This window comes from Pogoniulus pusillus, chromosome Z (assembly GCF_015220805.1).
Source record: "Pogoniulus pusillus isolate bPogPus1 chromosome Z, bPogPus1.pri, whole genome shotgun sequence".
NCBI lineage: Eukaryota > Metazoa > Chordata > Aves > Piciformes > Lybiidae > Pogoniulus > Pogoniulus pusillus.
Genome location: NC_087309.1, coordinates 55,978,384 through 56,004,588, shown reverse-complemented (window position 1 = coordinate 56,004,588; position 26,205 = coordinate 55,978,384). Strand labels below are relative to the sequence as shown.

Below are 26,205 nucleotides of genomic sequence, written 5' to 3'. Positions count from 1 at the left end.
TTATTTACTCCTTTTACAGTAAATTCTGTCTGGTGCAAAACCACCACACCATCATAGACAGTTTCATGTTGTGCTTGAAGTAGTTAAAAATGTATGACACAGGCATCATCCTTCTGTTGTAAAAAAATCAGTTCAATTTTCAACAAGTCCTCTCTTTCTCTCTCCTTCCTTCCTTCCTTCCTTCCTTCCTTCCTTCCTTCCTTCCTTCCTTCCTTCCTTCCTTCCTTCCTTCCTTCCTTCCTTCCTTCCTTCCTTCCTTCCTTCCTTCCTTCCTTCCTTCCTTCCTTCCTTCCTTCCTTCCTTCCTTCCTTCCTTCCTTCTCCCTCTCTGAATTATGGTTATCAGCAGTTGAGAAGCAACAACACAGCAGTGACATGTAAATATCAGAACAGAAATGTGTACTTCTAGTGCATTTTTCCAATGAGCAGATGAAAAGCAACCAACCTTTACTTAGCAGAGGAGAAAGGAATGCATCTTGCATGTGCGGTCCATGGGATGAAACAGTGTCAACCTCTCTCTGAGGGGAGCTGATAGTACCAAGCCAGCTGCGACTCCGAGGTGTGTTTGAAGCCTCTGCATCCATTTCTATATTTACAAAGGTATCTGCAGACTGAGATTTTAGCAGCTGCTCCCCTATAGCTTAAAAAATCAATAAAAAACACACACAAAAAGCAGTCATGTAACCATCACAAAGTAAATTCTGGTATTCAAGTATTTGTTTGCTGTGGGATCACCAAAAGTGAGGAAATGCAGCAAGTTTAGGTATTTCAAGAATTTCTGATCGGCTTATGTCAGAACTGGCATAAAAGAAATGTCAGCTGACAAGTGTTAGCATCAATAGAACAAAATAATGGTGATGCTTCTGTCAAAAAGATGAAGACTTGGCAGCTAGTATCAACCTTGCTCTAAGAAGATGAACTAGCAAACTGACAGATTAATAATACAAAGGGGGTTTACAGCAAGTCCTCAAAATTCTTAACTTTTACCATAAAGCAAATTTCAAATATTAGGAACATTACTTTTTTAATGTAAGAAATTAATGAATCAAGACCCCATATACAGTCTATATATAAATGTTGGTCCTAGTAATGCTCTGTAGCAGAATTTACATCCAGAAGCAATATGCACGTTAAACTCAACATCTACACAAGTGATACCATGTTCAGTGCACCTCAGAAAGCAAGGATGTCAACAGAAATCAGACTACACAAGAGATGCTGTTTCTGCCACATCAAATCCCTTCAAAGCACCACACTCTGTGTGAAAAAGCTGTGCAGGTGACCAGCTTCAGTCTGTTCTTTGCTGGCTGAACTGAGGAAGGACAGACTCAGACTGATAGGTTTAGAACTGCCGGAAGAAAATCTAGAACAAATCAATGCAGATGTTACAGCACCTGTCTTGCACTTTCCATTCTTGAAAGGTGAATTAATGGATGGAGCAGGTATGACTGGAAATGGCCAGAGGAAATCCTCGTGTAACTTTTTCAGAGCGAACACAAAATCCTCCACGCGGGCAGCTCTGGCTCGCTCCTTACACAGCCAGCCAATCAGCTCAAAGCCCAGCTGTGCGGCAAAACAGCCCAGGTCTTTCAGCTTGATTTCTTCCAGCAGGCGCCGAGCATGCCGCCAGAGCATCATGTCAATGTACATATTCTCAGCGCAGTCACTGTCCTTGCTCCACCTATAGACAGACCAGAGGACAGCGACATTCAGGCTTATAGTAAAGCTCAGTGGGAAAGCTTTCTGGCTGCAACTACAGTATATCAAGTGACCAGAGTAGTAGTGGGAGATCAGCATACAGCAACAAAAGCAGTTTCCACCATTCCTTGCTATTTATGTTCACTGCCACGGCAGGTAAGTGAAATAAGAGAAGGAAGTTAAAACAGCAGCAGTGCCTGTAGAGTACTACTCTATTAGCAATGCAGGAAAAAACAAAGGAGGGAGAAAAGGCATATGCCACTACAAGCAACTTCTCAGAAAACAAGTGTAGAGAACAAGTTAAAGTCTTAAGTCTAGGATTCTTCCTAATCAAAACTCTTAAGATAGTACTCTCTACAGAAAATTGCTATATAAAAACATTTGTATTTGTACTATGATTGTTTTGAAGGTTTTATGAGAGGGAAAAAAAACCTAAACCCAAGATAATACTGAATTTCAACTCAGTGCTGCCTCTGCACAGTAAAGCTGATCACTATGAATTCTGTATATACAGCAGTTTAAAAGGGATTCAACGCAAGGTGTAAAAGGCTCTATTCATAATTTGGCAACACACTCCTAGAACAAGATGCACACAGTATCGCAGTGCAATGTATACTATGATGCTTCGGTACTATGAGCTATTCACAAGGTATCTTTCCCCAAAACAGAACCTTCAAATAGAAAGCATACAACCTCACTACCTATTTAAATTACTACACAGGCATCTAGTGGATTCAGAGGCTTTTGGTCAGCACTATCCTTGTAAGTGTACCTGCATGTACGTACAAACACGCACACACGTACACTGTATATACACAACACATACACTGACATGTCTGAGAATATATTCTCTCAAGGATTTTAGAGGCACTAACATTCCAAAAGCTGGGAAAAGGCAAATGCAGAAAGATGTGGAGGAAGACTATGACAAATCTGTTATGTAATGTACTTTTGTAACTTACACTGATTAAAGAAGTAGTATAGTACCTAACAAAGTGTGGAAAGGAGGACATTCCTAGCAATTACCTTTTTCCAGATGGGCCAGAGGGCATACTCAGTGTTTTTGTCAAGTTAAATTTGCTGTGGAGGTTCTCTGCTGACTGGGATAAACTAATGCTGCGATGTCTGAAGAATTCAAAGCCACTACTTGAACTAGGTTCCTAAAAAACAAGAAAATCCAAACATACAGTCACAAGAGTGAGCATGCTTTGTAATAGCAAAGTTAATCACACAGGGTTTGACGCACAGTATTTATTGGTTTCATCACAAACCTGAGTTGTTGGTGTAGCTGGGGGTGTCTCTGTTTCTCCAGAGCCAATGGCTTTAAGAAATCTGATCATATGACGACAAAGATCCCACTTTCCCTTCTCTAAGGCAGTATTAAATAGGAGAGTAGCATGTTGCCTGCTAACTGCTGGAACTTCCATATTCTGCAAGCAACAAAGCACAATAGCTCTGTCATTGGGCAACAAAAGTCCTATTGTAACAAGCCACATCATGTCGCATTCAAGTATATCAGAGATGAGAAGCAGCAAATTTCATGCTATTATTTTCCCTTCTGTAACAGTAAACTAGCCACTTACATTTCATTACATTCCCCTCCTTTGTAACTGGACATAATTTCAACAGAATACTGTAAAATTAGATCTAATTTCATTTAGATGTTACATATGTAACTTTGGCATGACAGCATTACCATTAGCCTGTAACACCTCTTTTGCAATACATGAGGTACCATTACCTGTAGGATAATAAGATAAGAGGCAGCTGTGTCCAAGTCCTGGGCCATTAAGCACTCCTCAAATAAATCCTTTGGATTTCCAACAGCAGCAAAAAGGTAATTCCACAGGGCATATTCTGTTTTCCTAGCACAATGAACAACTGTCTTCAGGAAGAGGGGGAACTCTGTAATGAACTTTGCCACAGTGGGAAGCAGAGGGTCGGGAATGGGTTCCCGCGAGGTAGCTTCTTCTTCCAGCACTTCATGAAGCATCAGTTCTAGTACATGAGGAAAGTATGGTAATGTGGCACAGGAGTGGGCCAAAAGCAAGGCTTGTTCACCGAGGTTCCTCACCAACAGCTGGCGTAAAATGTGATGGAGGTAGATCTGAGAGGTTCTCTCAACAATGCAGAAAGGAAAGAGAACCTCTAAGTGTTCTCTAGCACTGGTTTGAGTGTATAAACAGTCATAGAGCACAGTGTCATTAACAGCACCAAGAACCAAGGCATCTTCAAACAAAACAGCCAATGGGTATATGTTGATGTGGAAAGGCAGCATGATCCGTCTTGACAAAAAGGAATGTGGTTTTCGATGATCTCTGGGAAACAGAGGAAGCCAGACTTTCATACCTGCCCCGCCGCAGCTGAGCCACAGAGCCTCCAGTAAGTGGCGTTTCTGTTTGTTGACCCTGCAAGTTGTCCATACGTTTTCAACAGACTGGGCTAGGACAACTGGAGCACAAAAAGGCAGCTAGTTTGAACAAAACAAGAAAGAAAAGAAAAGAAAGAAAGAGTTAATTATTCTGTTTTCTTTCTTTTTTTAAACTCTTCACCCTCGTCAGAAGGACTCTGTTTTTCAGCTAAGAACTACTCTATTCAAATGTGCTACTCTTCTAACTAGAAAGAAATTGTTTACCTCTTCATTTCACTCTAGCACTTGGAAAACCAGCACTTACTATTTACAAAAATCAAAAGACATTTCCTTGACTTTTTAACCTCCATATACTTAGCTAGAAAGCCAAAGGGATGAAAATAAGGAAGAAAAATAAAACCTCACTCTCTGGTTATTCAGTTAGCCCAAACATCCAACTGGGAAGTGACAAAATTACTATAGCCACCAAATTTGCTCAAATTTGATTGAACTGCAAGCTACTCTTCATCTGAACTTTTCAGATTCTACTCTCTCAAAGCACTTCTTTCATGCACAAATGTTTCCCTTAGTACAGAAAAATTCAGAAGTCAGACACTGATTTCTATTATTGCTGGTTTTAGGAATTTTGTAAGCATGCTCTGCAAAAAGCAGTGATGTTCCATAAACATAGAACAGTTTTAGATACAGATTTCATGTCATTAGTGCATACTAAATTTTGCACAGGACCTTTGCACTTAAAACTCGTCTCTTTCACTGCAATACGAGTATGAAGTTCTTCAGTTTGCCATTTACACAATGAAGTAGTAATATAGAATCATAGAATCAGCCAGGTTGGAAGAGACCTCCAAGATCATCCAGTCCAACCTAGCACCCAGCCCTAACCAATCAACTAGACCATGGCACTAAGTGCCTCATCCAGGCTTTTCATGAAGACCCCCAGGGACGGTGCCTCCACCACCTCCCTGGGCAGCCCATTCCAATGGCAAATCACTCTCTCTGGGAAGAACTTCTTCCTAACATCCAGCCTATACCTACCCTGGCACAACTTGAGACTGTGTCCCCTTGTTCTATTGCTGGTTGCCTGGGAGAAGAGGCCACCCCCCACCTGGCTACAATGCCCCTTCAGGTAGTTGTAGACAGTAATAAGATCACCCCCGAGCCTCCTCTTCTCCAGGCTAAACAGGCCCAGCTCCCGCAACCTCTCCTCATAGGATTTGTGCTCCAGGCCCCTCACCAGCTTTGTTGCCCTTCTCTGGACATGTTCCAGCACCTCAACATCTTTCTTGAATTGAGGGGCCCAGAACTGGACACAGTACTCAAGGTGTGGCCTGACCAGTGCTGAGTACAGGGGAAGAATAACCTCCCTTGTCCTACTGGCCACACTGTTCCTGATGCAGGCCAGGATGCCATTGGCTCTCTTGGCCACCTATTTCACAGATTCTTAGAGAAGAAACAAAAAAATCAAAAGAGTAGTGATTTACTTTCAGCTAATAATTCAGCCTGCAAGTGTAGGCATAGCCTTGAATTACAGAGCTCTTATTTATGTCTGTACCATTTCCTTCCAGAACTTCAAACAATGACAACACATTTTAAGTCATATACAATATTGACCACGTATTTACTCACATGTTTCCTTTGATTAGGATTATTGTCCTTATCTCGTATCTGGGGTCCAGATCGATCTCTTTGCAACATGATAAGCTGTCCTGCTAAGTTTAGCATAATACTTTCAGCCTCACAAGCCTAAGTATAAAAGAGTATTATGCAAATTATTTAAGCTTTTTGAATGCATTTTTTTACCTATAACTGCAGCACAAGAAGATGAAAATAACTGCACTGCCATACAGAGATGGGCAACAACCAAAATCAATGCAGAAAAATCAAGCAAAACCAACTACAGATAAATTCATTTATCTATTTCTTGTGCAAAGGACTAAATCCTGGAGGCTTTCTTGATCACTGGATTCATTTTGTGTGTTTATTTGATATGGGCTTTTCCCCATTATGCTTCTTGGCATCAGCAAACCATCAGTATTTAAGAAATAATAAAGCTCTACATTCTTACCAGTATCACCACTATATGGCTGCCAGTGTCTAACTGCAAAGACCAACACTTCTACACAAGCCAACAAGAGTTGACCCAAATTGTTTGGCCACATTTGCATAGCACTCTTAACTTTTACAAGATGCAGTAAGAGAAAAATGTTTCTAATCGTGTGTATTATGTTATTTCAGAACTATTTCATGTTAATTTTAAACCAAACCACGAGCTAATACCATGCTGTAAATAAAGCTTAGTTCTTAAAATACACGGCTAGAAGTTTTGTATGGACAATCTGCGACATCAGGGTTTAAGGTCACTAACAGTTACAGCACTGAAAAAGCTGACACACTTCTCTATGTCAGACACATTGCTTTGTCTACAGCACAGTGTCACATTCAGTGCTAGAAGTAATATTTTTGACAAGGAGGACTGACTAAAATTTGAAGATATGGACTATTAGAAAATAATTTAAAAAAAGGAATAGCATTTCTTCATCCCAAAGCTAAGTTTAAAATATTACTAGTGCTCTAAAAAGTTACAGGAGGTTTTTCTCAAAACTAGGAAGCACCACCAGTCAGGAAGTTCAGCAATAAGGACACTGTCTCACAGCAAGATTACAGATTCATAACCACGTGGCTTTTTTTGCTCTTGTTTAAGATCATATCTAAGTCTCGAGACACATGCCCAGCATTGTGAGAAACAGAATGCAATCAACCTTCAGATTTTCACATCTCTGCCACTGCCTTCGCATCCACTTTGGTATGTGAAGAAAAATACACACCCTTGCATGCCTACACAAACAGTTAAGTGTAATTTTTTTACACAACAGACAACAAAAATCCAAGTTATTTATCCACTGTGCTGTCAATGCCCTGAATAATTTTCTGGAGTTAGGACAGGGCTTCAACTCCACACTTTAGTCACTGTTCAGCTGCTGGCTTATTCCTAAGCAAACTAGTGGAAAGCCTTCATTTTAGTGTAGTAAAAAAAAATCACTAGAAGTGACCTTACAGGATGATATGCCATCTTTTTCCCTTTTCTATTTATTATGAATAATGGACCTGTTGCTACAAGAAATGCATTTCCTAGTGCCATGGCTGTTCTGGTGTTCAGCTTTTAATTCACAACACAGAAACATACCCTCAAAACAGTTATATTTAATTAGTCCTCCAAAATATGGCTCCAAACTTTAAAAGATGACAAGATACAAGAGTCTGGAATTTATTACCAGTCCCTGACCCAAAATTAACACAAGACTTTGAATTTTGAGCACTTATACACCTGTTACCTGCTGAGGCATCTTCAATGTGATGCCAGTCTCTGTCCTCACTGATGTCAATGTAACAGACACTACAAGAAAGGGATGAGGAATATACCGAGACATGGACACTTCTTGAAGAACTTGGATACTGGCAGTAGAGTTAAGTCTGAAAAGAAAAATAACTACTTTTAGAAATTTTGAAATAACGTTTAACATAAAATCAGCATCTTGAAATAAACCTAATGAAAAAGAAGCAGATTGGCCTCAGCAAACAGTTCACTCTACAGACCAATGTGTCTTCCCTTTAACCAGGAACCTTACAGGCCCACACAGCTACTTCATAACGTTACCACATAAATCTGGGCTGGGCTATATGAACTTAGTAATTTCAAGTAATGCGGCTATAAGTGGATAGAAGACAACATCAGATACATAAGACTCCATTCACAGTTCTGCTGCCTTCTTCACTAAATCCTACTCACAGTATTAAAAACACTTTTTATTTAAAACACTCAAATATGTGCATGCCTTTTAGTGCCTTTTTCCTCTATTTGCATTCAGTTTTCAAGTTCCTATCAACTAGAACATGCCTATGCAGCAGCTGGAAATGTCCATATCTCAGCTTCTAGCTCAAGATCTCATGTGTTTATCTGCATGCATACAAGGGACAACACCTATGAACTTGTGCATACAGATAACAATTGTTGCCCGTCTGTATGTAAAAAAAATCCGACTCAGGAAGTTACCAAACAACTTTATATTATCTTAAAAATTTTCTCAGACAAGTACATTACTGCAAAAGAATTAAATACTGATCCTCACCCTTCAGGCTTTCTCTCAATACTGTAAAGGCAAATGGAACAATCTGCTCTGAACAATATCACGAAGTCCCGGAAGACACTCAGTAGCAAGGTGTCTGCTTGCACTTTGGTGATATGTGCAAATGCATTGTCAAGATTCGATGTTCGCAGGTAGATTCTCAGCTACAAAAGAGAAGTCATTTGAACACAGGTGCTCTTCACCAACAAACTAACAATAATTTCACATTCAATTATTTTCTTTTTTGTGAAGCAACTGCCAAAGGTTTCTAGCACAACAGATTACTGGCTTTTTATTTCAAACATTTTATCCATTACATTATATTACTGCATCCCAAGTAGTTAAAGAACAGTACAGCTGTGCTAGTTAGAAGCAAGCTAGAATGTTTTGGTAAAAGAACTAGATAACAGCCAGTGAAATGAAAACAATTGATGTCAACTTCTCTCACAGTTACGCTGAGAACTCTGGGAAGAAGAAGTAAACTTTCTCCATTTTGTCTTTCACTCTTGCTTTTGCCTTAGACCGAGACACATCTTTCTAACATCACTGCTTTCTAACCCTGCTCCCTAACCTCTTGGCTGCACACCTCTCTTCTTCCTGAGAACTGGGGTAAGGTTGAGAGGGCCGGGGGAGGTGTTGGGGTGGTTTGAGAGCCCCTCCTGGGGACTCAGGTTTCTGGGAGGGGAGTTGTGCTTTTGTATTGTTTATCCTTTGTATATTTCTGTATATAACTGTATATAACTGTATATATTGTAAATAGTTGCTTGTAAATTCTGCTAGCTGTAAATAAATTGCTTCATCTATATTCCCAGGGTCCGTCTGAGTTAGCTGGGGCAAATACAAAGTGTGGGGGGGCGGGTAAGAGCCCAAACCATCACAACAGCCAAATCTGAACTACTGCAAAACAAATGCAAGGAAGTTTTACTCGCTAGTTCAGAAATAAAGCTCTTTGCCCCCTAATTTAAAGCTTCCCAAAAGTAATCCAAAACACAGTAACTACATATCTCAAACTAGACTTCCTGATAACACACATAAAGATTTCAGAGCAACCAGTAGATTCATGGTAGCCAGCGGAAAATAGTTTTTAACGGTAGGAATAGTTTTCTGCAAAATAATTATTTCTGTATTAATAAAGAATGTATAAACAGGGCCAAAAGGCACCTACGTATCAAGCTTTTCATACTTTTAACACTATTTAAAACAGATAAGATATTCTAAGCATGTACTATATACTTTGAAGAAAAATTACCTCACCTCTTCTTGATGATCATTTAAATTATAACATGCAAGAACAATGAAGTCATTCCACCATGCTAAGCCACCTGTTACCATCATATTCTGCTCCTGAAAAGAAAAAAAACATTCAAATGAGAGATGTGTAGTTGGTATACATGCACACATACATTCCATAGATAATTTCTGAAAGCCATAAACTACAGTAAGCCATAAACTTTACTCATGGTGGCAAGAAAATCTGTATGTATACGAAGGGTTTTGCTGCTTAACAAAACCTAAATAACAGTATGTGTCAGACAACAGCCATTTTACAGCTCCACTGCTTCTTAAGCAACTGTAATCCCTGAACTCTTTCAATTTAGAATCACAGAATCAACCAGGTTGGAAGAGACCTCCAAGAGCATCCAGGCCAACCTATCCCCCAACCCTAGCCATTCAACTAAACCATGGCACTAAGTGCCTCATGCACTCTTTTCTTGAACACCTCCAGGGACGGTGACTCCACCACCTCCCTGGGCAGCCCATTCCAATGCCAATCACTCTCTCTGGCAAGAACTTCCTCCTAACATCCAGCCTAGACCTACCCCGGCACAACTTGAGACTGTGTCCCCTTGTTCTATTGCTGGTTGCCTGGCAGAAGAGGCCACCCCCCACCTGGCTACAATGTCCCTTCAGGTAGTTGTAGACAGCAATGAGGTCACTCCTGAGCCTCCTCTTCTCCAGGCTAAACAACCCCAGCTCCCTCAGCCTCTCCTCATAGGGTTTGTGCTCCAGGCCTTTCACCAGCCTTGTTGCCCTTCTCTGGATCTGCCAGAATTTCCCGATTTGGCATCCAAAGCCACATCTCATAGAAACGTTCACTTGTAACACACAAGACTGTCTGAAGATACACACATAGATTTGAAAATCTTTCAATAATCAGACACAAATGATTGTGTCAAAACCACAAGATGAATGTTTCTGCCATTTCATGATAAACACAGGCAAAATCCACTTCCCTAATCCTAAGTACGTATAACAGATCATTTATTTGAATAAGGCATTTTATCACATTCTCCAGGAGTCACACTCAAACAAATACAACCTCTCCAGCATACCCAAACAAAATTCCCTAACTTCATACCTGGGTAATGTTTCCAAACAGCTTCCATTTTTTGGTGAGTAAAGAATAATGTGCAAAACCAAACTTTCCAACAACAGCTACGTTCTGTCCAAGCTTGTCAATAGCTGAAAACTGTTTAAAGAGAGAAACTGCAGAATCTTAAGAAGAAACTTAATTACATTATACATCCTACCTAAGTATATCACTACAAGGTGTTACGTCAGAATCAAAACTTTTAAAATATCTTCATGTTTTTCTACTTTACTGCCCACAGTTACTATTTTTTCTTTAATTTAGAACAATTACTTCATCTTACAGAGCTCATCCAACCTTAAAGGACAGTTATAAACTCCTGGCAATTTTAATGAAGAAAGAACATACTCTGAAAATAACTTACCCTTATTGGCCAGTTGCTCTCTAGATATGTACTATGAATCTAAAACACCAGAGAAACAAAATCACTTAACTATACTAAGCACCATTAAATCAATGATTAATCACAACACTCTAAAGGAATTTGTAGAATGTCTGTGTTTTTTGAACATAGTGACTTAAAGGTTTTTGAAGTTGGGATCTCTTTTTTTAAAAATACAATTACTTCCCATCAATACAGGAAAGTTACTCAACCTTAAATATTAGTCTGTTTAAACTGTTTGAAAACACAGGCAAAATCCAAAGGATTTTGAATCAGTTGAATAGTCTCAAACCAATCTGCATAAGTAACAGAACAAATCCCTATTTCTTGCATGTTGCATGTGTTCTCCACTTCAAAGCATAAAACAAGTTATTTACTCTTCCCTGTTCTGAAAGACATTCAGGTTTTTTATTAGTTGGGACACAAACTCATAGCCACAAAGCTCTGACAGCTAGCAATTCTTTACCATCTGGCAATAAGAAAAAGCTGTAGTGGAGAACCCCAAGAAGAAATAAGAGGAAATGATCTCTTACTAAATTAAAAGGGTATGAGTGATGAGATCAACTGCAAATTCCAGTTCTGTAAATTCTGGAAATCACAGAGGACATATGGGCAACCCACACCAATTACCTGTACAACATGCCAATGCCTGTGTCCTAGTAAAGTGCTTAAACCCTGAGAATCTAAACTGCCATCTGAAAATGGGCCTCTTTCCCTTGTAGGTTTATGCTCAGAGTGTGGTGAAGTGGTTCGGGGACTTTGAGCCTGTGTTGCATCTCCACAATTCAAATACAAGCGATCTTCTCCCTGAAGGAGGACTTGTTCCTGGTTACTCTACATTAAAAACAGAACAACAGAATAAGATAAGCAATCCTGAACCCCATGTACAGAAAATGAAGGCAAACACGTAAAAAGTAATAGTTTCTATGTAAAATATGTAAAAAATAAATATCAAGGCAGTTCTCAGGTTTATTACCAGTATTTTCTAGTAGGCTTTATGTTACAGTGTTGCATAGCAATATTTCCCAAGTACCATTTTAAAGACTCCATGACAAAAAATGAAGGCAACTCTAATGGCTGCAAAACTGATTTAAAACTTAACTCAGAGGTCACCTGAGCAGCAGAAATACCCTCTAAAGTAAGAATACACTTATCAACAAGAACTTACCATACAAGGATTAGCAGTGAGTGCACTCTTGATGAAATGAAACTGTAGAATACCGAACTGGCGAGCATCATTCTTCACATCTTTTTCAGGTTTCATGTTTGAAGAATTCCCATCAATAACCCACAGATGATACCCTTCTGATCCCCAGGTCTGAAATTAAAAGAATAACAATAATAAAAATCCCAAACCAATACTATTTATCAAAACCCAAAACATACAGAAATTTACTGTAACCGATCTTACAAAGGACAAGAGTCTGGGAAAAAAAAAAAAACAACAAAAAAAACCAAGCAAAACCAGTTTAGTATTCTAAAATGTATCATAGGAATCATAAGTAATCATAGCAGTAAAATCCACAGGAAACAGTAAGAATCTACCTCAAATTCTTTCCTTTTTTTATGTAAAAACGTCAAATTCAAAGTACCCATGCAAGACATCCACTTTTACTTTGCAACATAAAGCAATTAACTGAAACTCCACAAACAGAACCAGGTAGGAAAAAATACTGATCCTCAAAATGGCATTAGTGGTTGTTTACTAAATTCGGTGGTATCAGAATTTCAATCCTGTTGTTTGGGTTTTATTTGTTTGGTTGTTTTTGGCTTTTTTTTAACATACATTATGTTGTCCTTGCAAATAGATACATCCACTTAGGAAGCAAGCTTAAAATTGTCAATCTTCATAGCAACTAGGCTGTACTAGAATAAAATTGTTTTACAAATATTGAACAAAATTCATCATGGTTTGTAAGAGAGGCCTTAAAGGCTATATTTGATATTTATCAACATCTACTGATTTATTAGCAACATTTCATGCTACACTTCAGTTTTTCTTGAGTTCAGATTCTGAGTTAAGATACTTCAACAGCCAAATTTAAGACAATAATTTTAGGAATGTAAGTAAATTTAGAATTGCTGCTGTGCTGTGACTCATTGTAATCTAAAATACAACACAAGACTGGAAAAGAAGTAAAAAAAAAAATAGCAAAAGTGTTATTTCTTAATATTAAATCAAAGCTGGGAAATGGCCTATCTTGCACACTTCATGATCAGGCATGCACATTTACACTAAAAAAAAAAATCACCTGTCCTGTTTTCCCTATTCCCTCAATATAACACTGGTGTTGGGATGTGTAGTAAAGCTATCTTATCCTTTAATGACAGAACAGATTTTCAGAAAAATCAAACTAATAATTAAAAAAATTAACAGCCATCCCATTACAGTATTTTTACAATCATATTTACCATAGAACTGATCTTCAGAGGATCTTTTTTGGCACCATCAGACTGATACCTTAAAAAGAGAACACAAACCAAGACTGAGTTTGGAAATAACTTCCAAATAAGAAATTATCTTCTTATCTTTCTACTGCCATATGGTTTCATACTGAGTCTCACCTCAAATTATATAGTCTGTTTCATCCCTGTCACCCCTCAAAAGGCAATGCATTTGTCAGATGTCTAGCATTAACCAGCTGAATTGTGGCTCATGGATGTTACCACGTTTTCCGCAAATATATTTTGGTACTGAGAGAATTAATATTTGCCTACTAAAGTCTGCCTTTAGAGTAATTTGTATTTTTGGCCCAAAAGACTACTACAAAAAGAAAATAATATATTTTAATTTCTATTCAAAAATATCTCCTCCTAAATTTTATGAAATCATTCCAATATCCAAAGGCTACTACAGAAAAATATTTTAAATGCTCATTTTATTAGTTTCTATTAAATGCTTTCAATTATCAAAATAAAGAACATTTTGTAATAAAACATTTTACAATTTCATTGAAGATACTCACGCAAAATCACCTCCTAAAGTACAAATAAGCTGAGCACCAAAAACACTCCATAAGGACAAGCCTCCACAATCCCAGGTCACCATCACAACACAGCTATCAGGTGACCATCTGATTAGTTTAACAGGTCCTGTTTTATTCCAAATATCTGTTTAAAAACAGACAGTAAAATATCATGTTAAAACCATCAAGTGTTCAACTTCTTTCACCAAAATAAACAAAATTACATAGAAAGAAAGAATTGATTTTTCAATCAACTTCTTTGTTGCATTCATCAAACTGACTCTCTCAAAATGAATAATCAGCAAAAGATGAATTCACATTTTCTTCCCAGTACTGTTTGGTTTCATAGGAAAGTAAAACCAGAAGAAAACAGGCCAAAAATAAACTGTGGTATGGCTCAACTACAGAACTGTGATTCTAGTAAAGTGATTTTTAGGACGAAAGATGATTTCATATTCACCCTTGAAACCTCTTCTTTTGGAAGTTAGCACAACTGGAAAACTGTTACTCTGAGATTTGATTTTTCTTTCAGTGCAACCTGCCAAGCATACATATTTTCAGTTGAGGATACAATTTAACCACTTTTTGTGTTCTTCACTCAGAAGCCTGCAATACTCATCACTACTACATGAAAAATTCCACTAAGTTTTTGTTCACTGGAGTTCAGATGGGGTGCTGGATTATTCAAGTTTGTTTTTTCCCCGTAACCTCCATGTCAGTTGTTTCAAGGTGACACCTCTATTATACTCAGTGTAGTTTTGACAATATTTCATTCTCAAGTGACTAATAATCCCAAGACTACACGTGGATAAAACTATTCTTTAGTAATTTAAAAACAGATGGAAATATCCAACAATAAAAAGTAGCTCACCAGGATATTGTTTTGGTGTCAGCTCCAATTTATGAGAAAACTGCATGGCGCCAGTGGTGGTATCTATTGTATAAACCTGCACAGAGCCGCTGGAAGAGATTGCACACGCTTTAGACTACAGACCATCTGGATTTCTCATCAGTTTCTAGAAACTGCAAAAGTTCCTTGAAACTGCAAAAAGGAGCATTCTTCTCAGCAATACCAGATTTATCCAGAGCAGAAAACACTGTGTCAAGTAACACTCAAAGAACTTCATGGAACAAATCTGTAAGATACTTGCCGGATGGCAGTGAAGGACTCAAAACATCAGCCCTATAACCACAAATGAACTAAAATGATTTCCATCTCTGAAAGCAGACATGCACACAAAATTGACATGGATTTACGGCTTCCAACTACAAGACAATCTATGAGGGAAAATCAGTATGCACTCAGTGCTAAAACTTCATGAATGCACTGATGCTTACCAAGACCAATGACTTATAATAACTATTCCGGTTCAGAGGCAAGCACAAACAATACACTGTTACTACATCCAAGAAAACTATTTCTTAAGAAGACAGTTGGAAAGTAAACTACCCAGATCTTTTGAAATGCTCTAAAAAACAAATACAATAGAATTTAAAAAAAAAAAAAAAAAAAGAAAAAGAAAAAAGTCTCACTTCAGAGCACCTAAGGCACTATTACACAGGAGGAACTGTCTTGAAAGAACAATAAGCAAACCACCACAATTAAAACCACTTTTGCAACATTTAATTTATAAATATTTACAGTTAGTCCAACAAGCAACACTCTTCCTAACCAAATCAACACTACACAGAGCATTTTCTCAGTTGGGTCTCAGATGCTGATTCTTGTCCAGTATTATTATCATAGAATCAACCAGGTTGGAAGAGAGCTCCAAGAGCACCCAGTCCAACCTATCACCCAGCCCTTGCCAGTCAACTAGACCATGGCACTAAGTGCCTCATCCAGGCTTTTCTTGAACACCTCCAAGGATGGTGACTCCACCACCTCCCTGGGCAGCCCATTCCAATGGCAAATCACTCTCTCTGGCAACAACTTCCTCCTAATATCCAGCCTATACCTCCCCTGGCACAACTTGAGACTGTGTCCCCTTGTTCTGTTGCTGGTTGTCTGGGAGAAGAGGCCAACCCCCACCTGACTACAACCTCCCTTCAGGTAGTTGTAGACAGCAATGAGGTCACCGCTGAGCCTCCTCTTCTCCAGGCTAAACAACCCTGGGACAACAGCATTTTCCAATCCTTGCTACTCGTTCAGCCAGCTTTTTTTTTGCCCCAGAGCTGAAAAGCAGGTGACAAACGCAGCTCATTCCTCCCCTCTTCCTTAACAAAGCAGATTATGCAGCCTACGGAGACTGACCATATGCACCTTTGCAGTTTTTGCAACAGAACTTGGTAAGAAGGAACTAATTACTTAAGCTTTGTATTGAAATAACCTCCCTCTGCCCCATTGAACCAGCCTTACAAAACTTACTTGGCACATCCAAACGCCATTAGCCTGTATTTGTTATTTACTGCCACACAAGTTCCATCAATCACATCTTGTGCCCAAATGCCATGGAGCTGCTGGAAAGAAAAGAATTCACAAATTTTTTGGTTAAATGGAGCTTTTTTTCATTGCAGTCACCTTCTATCCATGTGTTACCCATATACACCATATCACAGATCTGTCAGCTGACCTTCATCGTCTCGGGAAATTTGCCATTGCAAATGTCAAGATTAATTGACATGGCTCAGATAAATAAAATCCAGTATATGTAAAACTGGTTTCATCATTCTTGATAAAAATTGTGGAGAGATGCCATTATGTAAGGAAACCATAAGACTTCTGAAAAATCAAAGGAAGTTGATAGCTGTAACGCAGGAATATCTCTGATACTACATTAGTTTTTTTTTAATCAGTAGATAGTACTAAGCATGAAGACAAAACATAAAACAGGAAAATAAATTCCCACTGCAGTAGCTGAAATTGTAGATTTTTCAAGTGTGTGAAGGACTTTGGGACAGACTAAACAAATCCTTCCAGTTCTTCTGTCATTGCTATAACGACATCTAATGACAAAATGTATTACAGTTCTGTAAGCTGAGTAAGGTAAGAAAATGCCTAACTCAGACAAGATTTCTTTGAAATGTGCTTGTCGCTGAGAAGAGTTAGACTTGACTACAGATAAACACTAGCAGTAGCACCCATGACACTTTGGCACAGGAGAAACTGCTGCTTATCACTGCACTTGCAACTAGCAACAGGAAGTTTGTCACAGAGACAGCATTAAGACCTCAGAACTATAATGACATTTTGAAGCAATAAGCAAAACCTAAGTCTATTCTTAATTATGCTCTCCCGCAGACAGGTACTAGCCCTAGACTTACATTAACTCTTAAGCAGTGATAAATTTTAATTTCTTTGTGGCTGAACAGAATTTAGAAGTGGAAAGATAACTGAAATGCAGATATCAAAGAAAACAGATATTGTAGAGTGCATGCTAGAAATACTAAATGAAGTATACCTCAGCAGTGAATCTACTTGACATTGGTGTAATGAAACCAACTCTGCCATCATTAAAAACAACAGCAAAACCATCAAGCGTGGCACAATATTCCATATCTTTGATGTAAACATCTTCAAAGCCTAAAAATGAGCCTGCTGAGAAAATATCAGTAATTTAAACATATGTGAACAATGGTATTGCAAGATAACAGACATTTCATTTTTTCCCCTTCTTATTCCACAGAAAAAACACTAATTTAAAAAGACTTCCCATTTACAAGAGGCACTTGTCTCTGCTTGGGAATAGAGATAATATTTTATATTAGATGTTACTTTGGCAATAACTATTATAAGCTACAGAAAACCCAAAAACCTACCACGAGAAGACTGTAAATCCACAGAGAATGGAACTGTACATAGGTTGATGGCCTTCCTTCCATTGGTCATACCATCCCAGTGAACAAGATGGAGAAACCCATCAGCAGTAGCAACAAGTAGATCCTCTAACATGGACTGCAAACTAACAAATGTATTTGTCACTCTCTAAAATAGTGCAAATCTCTTAAATCAATGTCACAGAAAAATCAATTAATGTAACAATGACTGTATTACTTCTCTTGTATCAGTAAAGGTTCCAAGATGACAAAATATGGTAGATGTGTCTAATTCTCTCCAGGAATCTGAGTTCATGAATGGTTCTGTATTATTAGAGTAATTGCCGTACTGCCACATGAGAGATCATTTTAATACTTTTGACTAAATATAAGATGCTGCTGCCAACAATCAATTATTCTCCTATCCTAGAAAACTACCAATATTGCCTAGGCTGTAAATAACGCACAACACTTTCTAACCTGGCATCTTAGGTAATTCACAAAACACAAATTATGACTGCTTCTGAATTCTCTTCTCTAAGACGTCCAAAATTCTACAAGCTAATTTTAGTATATTCCATAAAACCTGCAGCTTGCCAGGAAAGCTTTTTTCCAGTATATACTGAATTTCTTTCAAGAACCACCTTCTCTCATGGAGCCATTTCTCTACCTGTACTCTGTTACTTTTTCACCCCATCCCAAAGCCACATGGTTTCAACAACTTTTCACACACATTTACACAGTATGTTAAAAACTTATTTTACAGAGGAGACAATTGCCACCAAAAAATGGAAGAAGCAAAAAAAAAGAATGTCTTCCAGGACAGAGAGAGACCCTCTGCAGGCAGCTGGAGAAACGCTGAAATGCTATGCACACTTTTGCTTTTATGTGCCTACCTCCATGAAACCTTTAATCCATACTTCAAGCCCAAGGACAGACACATTTATGGCACTATATGGTAATACTGAACATACATTGTGCTAAGTACTTCTATATACCAAAAATATCAGTATAGCCAACCACGAAAGAAAGATGTTTTAAACAGCATTCTAATTTTTCATCTCCTTAGACCTACTAGTAGTAACAGATTATTGATCCTTAGTAAGTTTAAAAACTTAATAGAAGTTTCCCCTGCATTTTTCAAGTAACTGTTACATGCAGAAAAATTCTTACATGATTAGTGAGCATACCTTGTGATAGAGGCTTGCAAGTCCAGCACTTTTTTCATTGCTAGATTTAATGAAGGAGCACACTGTTCTTCCTTGTAATGTGGGCTTCCCTTCATATGTGGGCTTCCTCTAAGAGAGAAATAACACAATTGAAACAAAATGCCCCTCTATACATAGAAGACTTACTGAGTTACATTGTTTGAGAAGCTCAAGGAGAACGAGCAACGAACATTTTCAACCCAGCCAGCCATATCCTGGGCTGCATCAAAAGAAACACGGCCACCAGGCTGAAGAAGCTTAATTCTTTCCCTGTGGGAGACCAAGTGGAAAGCTAAATCAAACCCAAACAAGGGTCCTGGTATCTCTTACTGACCCATAAATCCCTCTGAACAGAGGGCTGTTTGTCCAGCAGGAGACACAGAACAGCAAAGATGGAACTTGGTAGTGAGGGAGGAGTGTGGATGCCCTTTAGCTTCTCCAAGGAACATCTCAAACCCTCACAAGTGATGCAAAATCTCACCATCAGAATCTTCTGATTTCTGCTAAGAAATGAAACTTGCCAGGAGAATGGTCCTTATTGAGGGATGAGTATAAAACTGAATAGCAAACAGCACTGGTGGGACTTCAAGACATACACTCCTATACACCAAAAAGCTGCTTTGGCAGGATCAATGCTGGAACCCAGAGCAGTGATACCTATTTGGATGCAGTAAACTGGACACAGAGAAGCTTTTGTGGAAAAAGAAAACAAGTGTAGCATATACTACAGGACCTTCAGTGCTTTGTGCATGTTATTCAACCTGAGGGAATCAGCAAATCTGAGTCATTTGCTTCTGCCTCTCAGGTTGAGAGGGATATGACATTTAATTGTCAACACAGAGAGAGTTCCCTTGTGAGTGGAAGGTACCTCAGGATACCAGCACTTCACCTCAACAACATAGGAATGAGGCACCAGGAGGAGGCTTTTTACCAGCAAGCTACTAGAGGTCCAAGCAGCAGAAAGCCAGGGCAGCCCTGGCAACACCAACACTTGGCTGCTAAGACTCAGCAGAAACCAAAGCAGCTGCAGTTTTACATAAATTTGCTTCAACAAAGATACCACAATCTCTTTCCCACCTTGGTTACCTCAGATGGTATCAAGTGCCCTAATTTCATTATTATTTTACAGAAAACCAAAAAATCCTATCTGTTGTTCTTTGATGGACACTATGCTTTGATAGATATGCTAGCAAAGGTAAGGCCGAGGCAGCCTTTCACATACTGGAATTAGTGGACTGAAGTACTAACATCTTTCCAGGAGGGAACTACAATGAGCGTGACAGATTACAGCAAAAACTGAGAAAAAAATGTAAGGTTAGTTAATCTGACATCCACAGATGATAACTTCTATAAGCATAATATCACAGTATTATCAGGGTTAGAAGAGACCTCACAGATCACCAAGTCCAACCCTTTACCACAGAGCTCAAGGCTAGACCATGGCACCAAGTGCCACGTCCAACCTTGCCTTGAACAGCCCCAGGGACGGCGACTCCACCACCTCCCCGGGCAGCCCATTCCAGTGTCCAATGACTCTCTCAGTGAAGAACTTTCTCCTCACCCCGAGCCTAAATCTCCCCTGGCACAGCCTGAGGCTGTGTCCTCTTGTTCTGGTGCTGGCCACCTGAGAGAAGAGAGCAACCTCCTCCTGGCCACAACCACCCCTCAGGTAGTTGTAGACAGCAATGAGGTCTCCCCTGAGCCTCCTCTTCTCCAGGCTAAACAATCCCAGCTCCCTCAGCCTCTCCTCGTAGGGCTGTGCTCAAGGCCTCTCACCAGCCTCGTCGCCCTTCTCTGGACACGCTCAAGCATCTCAATGTCCCTCCTAAACTGGGGGGCCCAGAACTGAACACAGGACTCAAGGTGTGGTCTAACCAGTGCAGAGTCCAGGGGCAGAATGACCTCCCTGCTCCTGCTGACCACACCATTCCTGATGCAGGCCAGGATGACACTGGCTCTCTTGGCCACCTGGGCACACTGCTGGCTCATGTTCAGGCAGGTATCAATCAGCACCCCCAGATCCCTCTCTGTCTGGCTGCTCTCCAGCCACTCCGACCCCAGCCTGTATCTCTGCATGGGGTTGTTGTGGCCAAAGTGCAGCACCCTGCACTTGGAGCTATTGAATGCCATCCCATTGGACTCTGCCCATCTGTCCAGGCGGTCAAGGTCCCGCTGCAGAGCCCTTCTGCCCTCCAACCCAGCCACATCTGCCCCCAGCTTAGTGTCATCTGCAAACTTGCTGGTGACTGACTCCATGCCCTCATCCAGATCATCTATGAAGATGTTAAAGAGGATGGGGCCCAGCACTGATCCCTGAGGGACACCACTAGTGACTGGCCGCCAGCTGGATGTGGCACCATTCACCACCACTCTCTGGGTCCGGCCCTCCAGCCAGTTCCTAACCCAGCACAGAGTGTTGCCATCCAAGCCATGGGCTGACAGCTTAGCCAGCAGTTTGCTGTGGGGGACAGGGTCAAAGGCCTTGCTGAAGTCCAGATAATGTTATTAATATAAAAGAAAACTAACTGCAAAATACAGCTGTCTCAGGAAATAATAGCACATTATGTAAGCTAGCTATTGTAGACTGACTTTTCAAACCATAAATGAGACTACATTTCTTCCAATTCCAGGAAGCCAGTGATTTGGCTTCCATTCAGAAGTCATGGATTTCACAGATTAAAATACACATCATGTAGGATCAAGTCCTCCAAATCTATGTGTCACTACTTGCAATGCAGCACCTTTTGGGCTGAAGAAATGCTTATAAAATCCCAGGTGTTTTAATCCATGTGGACATATGGCTGGACATCTGGGCTACGAAGAATCAATGTTACCACTGAATCTTGTAAGTAAACAACCAAAACTGAGATAAAAGGGTTCTGTAAGGCATGAATATTATATATGTATAACACGCCATTTAACACACCTGTTCTGACTGAGGCACATGTGTCTGGGGTTAGGCTAGAACACAGCTGAGCTTCTGGTTTGATTTTTTAATTGTTGTTTGGGGTTTTGGTTTGTGTTGTTTTGTTTCCCTTCACAAGAAAGGGCATAGCCAAGGCAGCCACCTGAAGTAGCCAATGGGTATTCACACCATGCTGACAGTCATACCCACTATGCAGAAGAAGGGCAAAGAGAGGGATTAGAGCTTTTGAGCTAAGTGGCAATTTCTCATCTTCTACAGCAGAAGTCAGGGCTGGGCAGGTCTTGGTATCCCTTTGTGTTGTTTTATTAAATTCTTTATCTCAACCCATCGGGCTTTCCTTTATTTTCCTTCCACTTCTCCTTCCTATTTCACCAGGCAGTGGGGTGGAACTGTGCGAGTGGCAGTTGTTTGGGCGGCTGAGTGGGGCTTGTCGGCCAGCTAGGCCTGAACTAAACCATAAAGACGGAATGGAAATAACATGGTTTAAAAGACCTCATATGCAGGAAGAGAAATGTTGAGTCTCCACGTGGGCAAGCTTCCTTTTCTTTAAATACCTTTGATAAAAGTAGTTTGCAAGTATATTTGAACATTATCAGTTTCATAACCAAGTTCCAGTGAATATGTTACTAATTATGAAGTACACATTTTTCCACTAAGGTACTACTATTACAGCTGAAACTCCAAAAGGTCAGTATTTTAATTAATATTATGTGATTACATCAAATTAATTGATTAAAAAAGGAATCCTTACTAGGAGTGCCAAAGGGTTTCAATCAAAAGTACACTGTGCTCATATAGTCCACATCTGCATGAGTCAGCCTTACTAGTTAAGTTACTTTGACCTTTAAACAAAGAATCTGCACTGTTGATGGAAGCAGGAAAAAATGTTTCCTCTGTGTTGCCACATCAGCTTCTTCTACCCTTGTAGCCAAGCTTCAAGTAACTCTTGTGTAAGAATTGTGACAAAAAAACATATTCCAATGACCAATCAGTTTTATTACTTCACTCCCAACAGCACAGCATCTGTTAATATAACTAAACCTGTAAATAAAAGCTCTCACCACTGAATTTGAGAAAACCTCAAACATGGCAAGATTAGGAATGGCATTTTTTTTCTTTTTTCTTCCCTTTTTTTTTTTTTTTAACAAAACAAAACAGGTATAATACAAGGTACCTGGGAAGCTGCAGCTCTTGAACTTAAAGTGTATTTTTTTAAATCATCAGGTTCATCAGGGAACTGGAGTTGTTTAGCCTGGAGAAGAGGAGACTCAAGGGGCACCTTATCACACTCTACAACTACCTGAATGGAAGTTGTAGCAAGATGGTGGTCAGGCTCTTCTCCCAGCAACTTGAGACAAGACGAGAGGGCATAGCCTGAAGCTGTGCCAGGGGAGGTTTAGACTGGGTGTTAGGAAACACTTCCTCACAGAAGGGGTAATTAGACATTGGAATTCACTGCCCAGAGAGGTGGTGGAGTTGAGGTCTCTGGAGCTGTTTAAGGAAAGATATAGATGTGGCACTTGGTGACACATCAATGTGGTGGTGCTAGGTCATAGGCTGGACTTGATGATATCAGAGGTCTATTCCACCCTCCATAATTCTGTGATCTCCTGTTTCATATTTAATGTCTTTCAGGTGATAAACAGCTTCATAACTGTATTTTATAAAACACCTTTTAAATAAGGCCACAGAGGAATATAGTAAATAAGCCTATCTTAAGGGCTTGCCCTCTTTCTCCCAACTCAAATTCTCTCAGCTTTCCCAACATTATGCTTCTCCTGCTGATCAGTTCTAACCTGACTTCCCCAAAATGAAAGAGGAACCTGTAAGCAAACTGCTAAAGTTTTTAGCATGAAGTCATAATTCTCTGTATATATTTGAGTTTCTTGTATGGAAAGAACTGTCTCTGAAAGTAACACTGTGTTTGAAGAAAAAAATTCAGGCTCCAAATGTGGTACAAGATGAAACAATAAGAAAAACAGAAGTATTTAACCACTCCTATTTCCTGCCTTTCCCACCAGTCAAGTCACAGCTACTTTGAAAGCAAGACACCCATTCTGCTGAAAAAAATCTTAAAATACCATAGACTTTTTCCATTAATCAAATATCTTTAGAACAAATAACTGATACAAACAAGGTAAAATACTTGTACACAGCCTTGGGGCTATGACATTTTTAATAGTTGCTGCTAAAATGGTTTCTGCAGTAGTACTTTTTGGAAAACAAGAAAAGAGCAAAATCTTCAACACCTTCATGTATCAGCTATTGAGAGCATTATGCATGTGCAAAAACCAAGGAAAACTATGTTTCTAAATTAAATTACAAAAAACTTGAAGTTGCTCTAATTCAAGACACATAAAGAGAAATCTTGACAACAGTTACTACCATTGCTTCAGTAAATACGGTCATTAAGTGTTTTAAAATGGTTACTGTAAAGACTTCAGTTAGTGAATTGTCTGTACAGCTGAAGACTTAGGTGTTTTTACACCTGATTCAATGATCCTGAATCATCACGATTCCTGACTAACAGTCCACTGCCCACCATGCTTTTAAGAACGGTTCTAAAGCAAGTTACTCTATGGAACTTTGACTTCTACACAACCAGCATATGCTCACTCCTAAAGGTGCATCTCTCCCCCCCACAGACCGCAGGCAGCCACCTACTGAAGGCTAAGTATGTCTGGCTGGACCTGGAGCTATATGCACACAGACTGGCAAGAGCCAGACAAACAGGAATTCACAGAGAGTCTCTGGAAACAACATTGATGAATGAATAGCAGTTAAGAAAAGTAATTCTCAGCACAGCCTTTTCTACTCAGCTGGGTAATAACAGGTTTGAGAAGGCAAATAGCTAGCTAGCGTATTAACCAATTATTCATGTAAAAAAGCTAGATGGCATACCACATGATTATTCCAGTTAAAGAGATTTCTTGATGACATTTAAAACTTCCTGAATTAAGCACTAACAAGTACCAGGATGGTTAATAAAAATCTACAACTTTTTTTTTTTTAAATACACTGTCTAACCAATACCAAAACCAATTTATGGGTAAAATCAGACTTAGCAGAAACTTAATTTTGAACACAAAATATTCATAGAATCAACCAGGTTGGAAGAGACCTCCAAGATCATCCAGTTCAATTTATCACCCAGCCCTATTCAATCAACTACACCATAGCACTAAGTGCTCCATCCAGTCTTTTCTCGAACATCTACAGGGATGGTGACTTCACTACCTCCCTGGGCAGCCCATTCCCATGGCAAATCACTCTCTCTGGCAACAACTTCCTCCTAATATCCAGGCTACCCCAGCACAACTTGAAATTGTGTCCCGTTGTTCTGTTGCTGGTTGCCTGAGAGAAAAGACCAACCCCCACCTGGCTACAACCTCCCTTCAGGGAGTTGTAGACAGCAATGAGGTCACCCCTGAGCCTCCTCTTCTCCAGGCTAAACAACCCCAGCAACCTCAGCCTCTCCTCATGGGGTTTGTGTTCCAGGCATCTCACCAGCTTTGTTGCCCTTCTCTGGACACCTTCCATCACCTCAACATCTCTGTTGAACTCAGGAGCCCAGAACTGGACACAGTACTCAAGGTGTGGCCTGACCAGTGCTGAGTACAGGGGAAGAATAACCTCCCTTATCCTACTGGCCACACTGTTCCTGATACAGGCCAGGATGCCACTGGCTCTCTTGGCCACCTGGACACACTGCTGGCTCATCTTCAGCCACCAGTTCCCCCAGGTCCCTTTCTGCCTGACTGCTCTCCAGCCACTCTGTCCCCAGCCTGTAGTGCTGCTTGGGGTTGTTGTGGCCAAAGTCCAGAACCCTGCACTTGGCCCTGTTCAATCTCATCCCATTGGCCTCTGCCCACCTATCCTGTCTGTCAAGGTCCCTCTGCAGGGTTCTCCTACCCTCCAACAGATCGATATCTGCTCCTAGCTTGGTGTCATCTGCAAACTCATTGATGCTGGACTCCATCCTCTGGTCCAGATCATAGAATCATAGAATCAACCAGGTTGGAAGAGACCTCCAAGATCATCCAGTCCAACCTATCACCCAGCCCTATCCAGTCAACTAGACCATAAGGATATTGAACAGGACTGGGTCCAGCACTGATCCTTGGGGAACACCACTAGTGACTGGGGAACGCCACTAGTGACTGTAATTTAGTAAGTTAATTAACAGTCCACCTCATCAATTACCTTTGCAGAGTCTAAAGTTCAAAACCTTTGCATACACTAATCTTGAGTCCATTGAATAAGGAAAAAAAATCATCAGTGATGAGAGAATTTATGGCACCTATAAACCGCCTTGCTACTGGAAAGTAAAAAACTCTGAAAAGTGACAGAAAGAGTGGAACATACACACACTCACCAGATGTATAAGCAAACACACTGCATTGT

General features: G+C 39.9%; 1 protein-coding gene across 2 annotated transcripts in view; it reads right to left on the bottom strand.

The window, feature by feature from the left end:
• Positions 1-26,205, bottom strand: part of RIC1 (RIC1 homolog, RAB6A GEF complex partner 1) — a 58,019-nt gene that overhangs the window by 7,778 nt on the left and 24,036 nt on the right. The window contains exons 4-23 of one of the 2 annotated variants that reach the window (XM_064176860.1): positions 18,858-18,965; positions 17,671-17,813; positions 17,313-17,449; positions 16,280-16,371; positions 14,783-14,871; positions 13,912-14,056; positions 13,358-13,406; positions 12,114-12,263; positions 11,576-11,779; positions 10,928-10,966; positions 10,552-10,662; positions 9,447-9,536; positions 8,196-8,356; positions 7,401-7,539; positions 5,695-5,811; positions 3,439-4,167; positions 2,969-3,127; positions 2,724-2,857; positions 1,394-1,680; positions 445-639 (exon numbers count right to left, since the gene is read on the bottom strand). In XM_064176860.1, coding sequence (XP_064032930.1) covers positions 445-639; positions 1,394-1,680; positions 2,724-2,857; positions 2,969-3,127; positions 3,439-4,167; positions 5,695-5,811; positions 7,401-7,539; positions 8,196-8,356; positions 9,447-9,536; positions 10,552-10,662; positions 10,928-10,966; positions 11,576-11,779; positions 12,114-12,263; positions 13,358-13,406; positions 13,912-14,056; positions 14,783-14,871; positions 16,280-16,371; positions 17,313-17,449; positions 17,671-17,813; positions 18,858-18,965 — 3,278 coding nt within the window. The remainder of the gene's footprint in view (positions 1-444; positions 640-1,393; positions 1,681-2,723; positions 2,858-2,968; positions 3,128-3,438; positions 4,168-5,694; positions 5,812-7,400; positions 7,540-8,195; positions 8,357-9,446; positions 9,537-10,551; positions 10,663-10,927; positions 10,967-11,575; positions 11,780-12,113; positions 12,264-13,357; positions 13,407-13,911; positions 14,057-14,782; positions 14,872-16,279; positions 16,372-17,312; positions 17,450-17,670; positions 17,814-18,857; positions 18,966-26,205) is intronic. The other variant, XM_064176861.1, reaches the window with a different exon arrangement.